This window comes from Oreochromis aureus, linkage group 9 (assembly GCF_013358895.1).
Source record: "Oreochromis aureus strain Israel breed Guangdong linkage group 9, ZZ_aureus, whole genome shotgun sequence".
Classification (NCBI taxonomy): Eukaryota; Metazoa; Chordata; class Actinopteri; order Cichliformes; family Cichlidae; genus Oreochromis; species Oreochromis aureus.
This window is the reverse complement of record NC_052950.1, coordinates 34,761,035-34,770,391: the sequence shown is the minus strand read 5'-3', so window position 1 is coordinate 34,770,391 and position 9,357 is coordinate 34,761,035. Positions and strand designations below refer to the sequence as shown.

The 9,357-nt window shown below is 41.8% G+C and overlaps 1 protein-coding gene across 1 annotated transcript; it reads left to right on the top strand.

Annotated features, from left to right (window-relative positions):
* Positions 1-2,729: 2,729 nt before the first annotated feature.
* LOC120441870 (zinc finger protein 708-like) lies at positions 2,730-8,727 on the top strand. Its single transcript, XM_039617352.1, is given in 3 exon segments — positions 2,730-2,789; positions 7,368-8,573; positions 8,576-8,727. Coding segments are annotated over 2 exon segments (1,119 nt in total). The 5' UTR covers positions 2,730-2,789; positions 7,368-7,492; the 3' UTR covers positions 8,614-8,727.
* The last annotated feature ends 630 nt before the right edge of the window (positions 8,728-9,357 follow it).

Here is a 9,357-nt window from a genome sequence, read left to right as displayed (position 1 = left end):
TCCAAAAGTGGTATTTTTACACAAATCTCTAGTTAAAGAAACTTCAGAGGTTCATCCCTCAAAATTGTAAAAGTAAAAATGTTGCATAAAACAGTTTCCAACCAGACAAAATTAATTTTGAGTTTCTTCATAGTTTTATTTTTGAGATACACCAATTTGTATATACTGCAGCCACCAACTTTGTAATTCTCATTTACATGACTTATTTAAACATTCTTGTCTTGAATGCAAAATTCTTAAAAACATCTTTTATTCTTTAAGAGTAAATAAATCTGAAAGCTGTTCCATCCTAAAAGAGTACAACAATGTGTAGTTTATGATGTTCTAAAGGTTTCAGCATCTTTTTGAATTTGTCACATCTGGAAAGGTATGAGTGAGCTTTCGTAACGTACTGTGAGTGATGCTCGTCAGCACACAAACCCAGAGTTTCTCTACAGCAGGGATGTCAAACTCAATTGCACACGGGGCCAAAACTCAAGGCACACTTTAGGTCGCGGGCCAAACAAGATAAACTTTAAATATTTTCCTCTTTCTTAAAAATATATCCTGTCAAAATTAAGCAAGTTAGAAATATGAACGTGCTGCCAAAAACCCAGAATAAATAAATGAAAGCAAACACAAGGTTCGAGCCACATGTAGATGGAGCATTGCTTCAGGAATGGAACTAATAAACTGTGCGGGCCATTCAGTGTCGTACTTTGGCTTGAGTGTCCCATTACAGTGCAACTCCATCTGAATCTGCACAGGTGCAGTTTTCACTTAAATAGGTTGCGAAGCAGCTTGAAATTCTCTTTTTGTGCTTCAAAGTCACCAAAGCGCCGGGCGTACTCGGTGCGCTCACTTTATCAGCAAAGTGCGCCGACTTGGTTCAACATTACTTGGCAACAGGGAAAGTGAGGCAAGTTGCACTGGTGCATTTGTGACAGCTTCACTTGAAATGCCTTCACCGCATCATACATGCCATATCCATGAACTGACAGATTTCCTTGCTGAGCTCAAAAACTCTATTGAGAACTTTTCTCTAACTCAGCCAGCGTACCTCTGTATGATAAGGAATGTCGGCAAACTCTGAATCTATTTCCCACATAAAAGACTGAAATTGAGGGTGATTTAAACCTTCAGCTCAGATAAAATTTACAGTTTGCGTTACGGTGATCATTACATGCTTGATTTTTAGGACTTTACCACACAGCCTTTCCTGGTGTATGATCAGTGATATGCTGTTAACTCACCGGTACATTTCTCCTCCTGCACATCTTTACTCTCATCCTGCCGACTTGTCCACTTTTTTTCACCGCACAACACCGGCGCTCCATCTGCTGTAAGTCCAACAAGTTTGTCCCAGGGCAGTTTCATGTCGCACTCACATGCGTTTTCAAAAATGTCTTTTCCTGTCGTTGTCCCGTCCATCGATTTAATGTTCAATATTTCCTCTCCACGGATGTACATGGCCAGCTGTGCAATGTCCATCATGTCTGTACTTTCATCCACAGCAAGAGAGTATGCAATAAAGTTCTTGCTTCTTTCACACAATTGTGTTCTTAAATCAGTGGCCATCTCACAAACCCGATCAGCAATCGTATTTCTCCTCAGGCTCACATTTGCCAAAATCTGCGTTTTGTCTGGATAGAAGACGTCGCACAGCTTCATCATGCAGCGGGCTCATTTGGCTGTCTCCTCTGCTACAATAAAATTTGCTTTCACAACAGCTTCACTTTGTGATTTACCAGTTTACTAGCGATGTAAACTGCTAGTAAACTGTTTACCAGCAATGTCTGTAAACATATATTCAGTCTCCCATCGGTGCTGAAAGGCTCTGTTGTCAGAAATAACTTTTCTCTTTGCCATTGTGAGGGGCTAGCTTTGCAATAACAGAAGTTTGACTTGAATGACGCAGGAATGTTCCCAGGTAGCCTAACGTTTGGGAAGGAGGCTGCAGCGCTGCGTTACAGGATCTGTTGTTTGTGTGTTATTGGCACGTCATATCGCCGGGCCATGCATAACAGTAATAAAAAATCTATATAAAATGATCTTGCGGGCCGGATATGAATGTATGCCGGGCCGGATGTGGCCCGCGGGCCTTGAGTTTGTAGTGTAAGGACACATTCAGCATTGTGCAGTAAATCCAGATCATCCCAATTACATGATTACATGGATGTGATTGTGACTGTCAGAGCAGCACTGATCAGTGTCAGGTTATAATGTCCACAGTGTACACAACCACTAAGTTTGAGTGTGTGCAGTGAGCATTCAGTCAAAGCATTTAACTGGGGTGTGAAAAAATAAGCTGAACTCTACAGCTTGTTGTGGTCCCCTGTGGCTTTAGGTGCTGACAAGCCTTCCATCTGTTCTCCAGCATTTTCATTTACAGCCGTAAAATATCTCCACATGTTGCTCCTCTTTCTCTCTCTCTGCAGTCCAAATGCGTTTTCTGTGTGTAGCCGAGTCACGTGACGGCATAGTATCAAATCCCAGCAGGGCAGGAAGAAGGGGGCGGAGCAAAGTGAGTCTGCCGCATAAGAGGAGGTGTTCACACAGATAGAGCTGCTTTTTCATCCACAGCGAGTAAATAGTGGACCTCAAGGAGAGAAACAAAATAAGGCATCGATCATAAACCACTACCAACGTTTGGATCGATATCTGCATCGATCTGCCCACCCTTGTCTCCTGGATCGTAGCTGAGATCAGCGTGAACCACGTGGGTCTCTGCTCCCTGATCTGTTTCCTGTGTTTGGAAAGAGTTCCAGCTTCATCACGGAGTTTCTCTCGGTTTGTGGGCTCATCTAAAGGTAAGCACCGAGCTAACTTCAACACTAGATTTACTAACCCTTCTCAAATTTGCGTAAATCCCTTGAACCCAACACCTACTAAAATCACTGACTTTTTTATTTTCTGGTGCAAGTCCCGAGGTGTTAATCACCCCTGCTGAGATTTTTACAGGTCATATGCTCGATTCTCCTCCTGCTTTTGTTGTGCAAACCACCCATTGTCTTTGACGCTTGGCACATTTGCTTTCGCACACTGTAACGTGAAGCCAGCCGCGGAGGTGTGCAGGTAGATAGCGAATGAGCAACAGTTTCTGACTTTCCAAAAGTACTCATTTATTTAGAGTATCAAAAATAAAAGTGCTACCTCTACCACACATTACTCGAGAGCACAGTAGTCCGCATTAGGGTTGCCAACTCCCTGAAAAATAAATAAGGGACACCTCGTGGCCAGGGCCGGTGTTCCAGATCTACTGGCGTTTAGATCAACTGGCGTTGGTCAAACAGATGTGTGGCAGTCTTGCGTTTCAGGAGCTGCTACCGACAAAACAGCAAAAAAAACGCCAAATATGTCATCCGTGACACTTGTGAGGTTATCTCAAACACACTCCGTCAGTCTTGATGCTGTTGAACAACAAAATGTTTAAAAATGTCGCGAGTTTACCTGGTGATATCCTCATGCTCGACACGATCGCGAAAACAGCAAACAATTAACACCACGCCGGTGTTGTTCACAGGACAGCGAGAATAAACGATCGGGAGACTCTTGTCGTCGTTATCGTTCCCCTCGCACGTCTTATTTCTCCGGTTTCAGCGTTTTATGCTCAAAACTAAAGCGTGCAGTTTACTTTGTGTGCACTAACATGGACTCGAATCAACCAGCGCCACCTCTGGCCAAGTGCCACAGCCTACAGCCAGATCAACTTGTGACACACATCTGCAGCACGTTTGAATTCGTTTCATGCACAATACATGTGTACCTTTCAATTGTGTCTGTTTGTGCGTCATGCAAATAAACCTTTGAAATGAATGAAATCATACCATTTATTTATTATTGGCCTACATTTGTACAAAATGCCAAATTATATACACAAAGTCATAGAAATCACCACTCCAATTGGTCATCATGATTATAATGTTCTCTTTTTCCATAACAATGAAATACGCCTTGGACAAATATGACATATCAATAGTTCATTAGTGTTGTCACATCACATCCTGTAAGCATCTTCTGTCTGTTTTTTTTTTTGTTTTTTGTTTTTTGTTTTTGTTTTTTTTTTGTTTTTTTTGCTGTTTTGTCGGTAGCAGCTCCTGAAACGCAAGACTGCCACACATCTGTTCGACCAACGCCAGTTAATCTAAACGCCAGCTGATCTGGAACACCGGGCAACCCAGTTGTCTTCACCCTTCCCAGTGTGGTGAATTTTGTAGCTCTTTTTTTTTTTTTTTTTTTTTGCTTGCGAAATTATTTTTTTAACCGTTTGACTTGAATTTGATTTAAGTAGATGCATGTTCTTTGTGATATGAACACATGGGAAACAAATGATCATTTAGCCATTTATTTTTAGCTCAAAATGACAACATTAACACAATAAAACAGGTCTCTTTCTTAAACAGAAGCCTGTCATGCTTAACTTTTGAGAATATAAGTAAATCTTTCTTTAAAAGAACTCTGTCCTGCTTTACTTAAAATTATATAAATTAATAGAAAACAATAGAACGAAAAACATTCTTGTAACAGTGCACATATAGTGCATTTAGTGCAGTTGGCTTCAGTTGAGGCATTATTTCAGCTTTTCTAATGCTAATCAGCTGCTCCTGTTTGTAAACCCACCTGTTCCCATGATTACGCATCATAACTCATCATCATTACTTTTATGTATTAGTCATCTATTTGTTGTAATCATCTATCCTTGCAGTTGTTTATTACACAAAATAAATTATATTCTCACACTTCTGGCCACATAGCGCTGATATTCACTGCACATGCCCATATTAACCTTAACCAGAGGGTTTAAAATAAACAAACCAGTGTTTACAGACCATATCTGCTTCTGTCGTGGCCTGGTGGACAAAAAATTGGTTAAGGGTTCCCCAAGCTTTCACGGGCCTCATGTTCTTCATGTGCCCACCATTAGAAGCATGCCTATGGAAAAAGTGCGCTTTATAGGTGTTGTCATGCACTTTTCCAGCCAGGTGTTTTCCTGTAAGATAAAATTAGTGCACATGACAGGTGTGTGATTCATCTGGAAGTTATGTGCGGATTAGTGTACAATGAGAGCAATTTAGTATGTTTTTAGAGGTCCATGAGCAGTGTTGGTGCCCAGTCTGGATTTGTTACATCCATTTCATATACTGGTTTGCCTGCAATAATGCTAAATCATAAGCTACTCAGTCGACATGATGACATGACGTGGTTCTGCAGCATCACACATTAGCATGTTTTATCTCATTATCTATGACCTCAGCACATTGAAAATAACACTAAAAGCATTTTAATAGTGATATGAATTAATTTAGAACTCACCGGAAAGAAAATGCGGAGAGCAAACCAACAAAAAGCTGGGGATTGCACAGAACTCGATCCGCTCGTCTCACCGCTGCAATGCAAGCCTGACGTCTTTGTTTAGTAATATCGGATACATGGGATCCCTCAGGTTGCCTCCAGGTTGAAAAACGATGAAAAGAGAGCCCATTATCCAGCTTCTTGCCTTCACGATCGTGTGATCAAACGTTGAACTGATAACACAACACGTACGAACCATAGCTGAAGCTGTATCCTGTGTCTAGCCTACTGTCATGGCGGAAGGGGGCGTGGCCCACCTCCAGTGACATCACGCTCCAAAGCCCTATTAGAGGATCACCAGGGGGTCCTTTGTCCCTCTTTGGGGGGATACTCCCACTGGGTTTAAATCTGGGACTCTCGGCCATTTGACCTTAGAACTGAAGAAGCTTCTCGGATGAGAGGTGAAACGTCTTCAAGCAACTTAAAGAAGTCCAGATGCTTTTCTTTGCAAACTCCTTTGAGTGCCTTAACATGGTTGCCAACCAAGAAGAAGAGGAAGCTGTGAGACAGGAGGGAGGGGGTGAGTGAGTGAGCGATTCGTAACAGGAAGGGAGGGGGTGAGTGAGTGAGTCAGTGATTCGTTCAACTCGTTTGAGCTGTGAGCCAGGAGGGAGGGGGTGAGTGAGTGAGTGATTGGCTTATGCTATGATTCAGCACAGCAAGGGAGGGGGTGAGTAACTCAAATGTGCTGTTAGCATGCTAGCTGAGCGATGGTACTGTGAACCCAGGAGCTATTGTCTTGATGTGAGCTTCTACTCAGGGTTTTTCTTCCAGTTCAGAGCAGAAATGTTTTTGTTAAGAAGCTGGCTGTTGTTTTTTCCCCCCACAATTTTAATTATATATGGAGGACCACAAGAGCCACAGCATCGAAATAAAAAATTCTGTGCTTAATGAATTTTTTATTTCGATGCGCGTGGCTCTTGTGGTCCTCCATAAATACGGGACATGTACTTTTGTTTCTAAATATGGGATGATTCCATTTTTCAAGGGACGGTTGGCAACCCTAGTCTGCATACACAGGGGAGCATCCATTACAGGGAGAGACGAAGAAGAACAAAGACTGGGTGACACACCAGTCATGAGAAGGGGGCACCGCCATGTGGTGATACACTGCAATACAACAGCAACTGTTACAACACTCATACAAACGCTGCAAATCTGTGTTTAATTGACAGTGTAAAACAAGAGGAGCAAAAATAAAAACTAAACAAAAATATAACTATTGAAATGGGTGGGGTAGGGGAGATTATTTATCTCCTTGTGACAGAAGCCAGTTTGTCTCGTTCACTACAAAGAATTGGCTTCTAGAGCAAACTCGTTCATGAACTTCACATCACTACCACCCTCGGGTCTAAAACTAGTGTTAATGGAGGGAGTTTGAAGGTTCAGTTTGCTTCACGACTTCATTTCACACTGTCCCAAAATCACATCCCGATTTCACACTTCAGAGAAGTCCAGTCAAACAGTGATTTATTGATTACACGTACGCGGGAGAGGTCTGCAATGCCACTCACTTACAGAGATCTCAACTAGGAAGCACACATCACACTATTTTTGTATATTAAAGTCCAGCCTCACAATACATAAGTATATATCATAATATACATGAATTACAGTTAGAAACAGACACATTTCCTTTTTTAACTCTCTTGACTTCTATAACAATTAAAAACCCTCTTCACTGTCTCACACTCTGTTTTTCCTGCTGTTATTTTCTCCTCATACACTTCTCTGAAACATCCGGAGTACATCCTGTGCTAATCTCACTGAACAGGTGTACGGGCACTTTGCAGGCCAAATGTCTCTCACCTTTGCCCTAGAAACAAGTCTAATATTTATCTTTGTCTGTAAGCGAGTTTGCATTGACCCTCAAAAGACTCAATGCCATCTCTCATGAGCACATTTGCAATGTGTGTATGAAAATGAATATAACTACTCATTTAATAAAAGCTTTTCACAAAATACCACTAATTAAAGTCCGGTTAGAATGTGTTTCCCACAACTCACTGCCTCTGTTTGTATCTCTGTCACCGCAGGACCAACGTGGACCGAGAAGTCAGCGCTCTCAGGAGGCCGAGAAATTCGTTGAAGAAAGAATTGGAAGAAAAAATACAGCTGTGACGAGTGTGGGAAAGATTTTACCGTAAAAGCTGCCCTAAAAATGCATCAGGTCATCCACACTGGAGAGAGACCGTTCAGCTGTGGAGACTGTGGAAAGTCTTTTACGCGTTCTGCAAGTTTAAAAACACACCAACTCATCCACACTGGAGAGAGACCGTTTAGCTGTGGAGACTGTGGAAAGTCTTTTACCATGTCTGGACACTTAAAAAGACACCAACTCATCCACACTGGAGAGAGACCGTTCAGCTGTGGAGACTGTGGAAAGTCTTTTACGCGTTCTGCAAGTTTAAAAACACACCAACTCATCCACACTGGAGAGAGACCGTTTAGCTGTGGAGACTGTGGAAAGTCTTTTACCAAGTCTGGACACTTAAAAACACACCAACTCATCCACACTGGAGAGAAACCGTTCAGCTGTGGAGACTGTGGAAAGTCTTTTACCCACTCTAGAGACTTGAAAACACACCAACTCATCCACACTGGAGAGAGACCGTTCAGCTGTGGAGACTGTGGAAAGTCTTTTACGCATTCTGCAAGTTTAAAAACACACCAACTCATCCACACTGGAGAGAGACCGTTTAGCTGTGGAGACTGTGGAAAGTCTTTTACCAAGTCTGGACACTTAAAAACACACCAACTCATCCACACTGGAGAGAAACCGTTCAACTGTGGAGACTGTGGAAAGTCTTTTACCCACTCTAGATACTTGAAAACACACCAACTCATCCACACTGGAGAGAGACCGTTCAGGTGTGGAGACTGTGGAAAGTCTTTTATGCAGGCTTCAAACTTAAAAAGACACCAACTCATCCACACTGGAGAGAGACCGTTCAGGTGTGGAGACTGTGGAAAGTCTTTTATGCAGGCTTCAAACTTAAAAAGACACCAACTCATCCACACTGGAGAGAGACCGTTCAGCTGTGGAGACTGTGGAAAGTCTTTTATGGAGGCTTCAAACTTAAAAACACACCAACTCATCCACACTGGAGAGAGACCATTCAGCTGTCACGAGTGTGGAAAGTCTTTTACCCACTCTGGAAACTTAAAAAAACACCAACTCATCCACAGTGGAGTTAAAGCATACAGCTGTGATCAGTGTGGAAGAGCTTTTACTGACAGTAACCGCTTAAAGAATCATCTAGTTACCCACTCTGGAATTAAGGCGTACAGCTGTGACATTTGTGGAAAAAGTTTTAGCCGGATAGACAGCCGAAATACACACCTACGCATTCACACTGGACATGATGTGTACTGCTGTGATCAGTGTGGCAAACAGTTTGCTATGAACACACAGTTACAACATCACATGTTTACCCACTCTGAGGAGAGACCTTATAAATGTGACCTGTGTGAGAAAACTTTTAAATCTCCACGTCACCTGAAAGCACACCAACAGATCCACACCAGAAAAACTCTACAAGTGCAGTTACTGTGAGGTATGTATTTATATTTTTATCTTGTCAGTCTGACTGTTTAAAACAACTCTGCTCATCAAATTGTGTTAGCATGTTAGCAATTTTACTGCATGGAAAAACAGCTCTGAATGATTGTTCAGACTCTTATCACAAGTTTTTAGTGATAGTGTTTGAGAATTATATTGCTGTTATTGTAGCATTAAACTAGTATTAATTTAATGTTTGTACTCTTATCGTTTTTATAGCACATTATATTGAGCTGAGTGTGATAATGTAAACAGTAAAATGTAATTGGACTTTGGCAGAGATGCTCTTTATTTCAGGCAATGTTGAGGATGAAAATGGACTGACTTAAACTGTGTTTGTGTCTTTGTTTAGAAGTAGAGCGACACAGATGGATCCAGTTCGAAACCCTGTCATCGCTGTGGGAAAGACTTTTTTTGTGACCTTTGTGGAAAAACTTTCAGTCATCGAAGGACTCTGAAAGTAC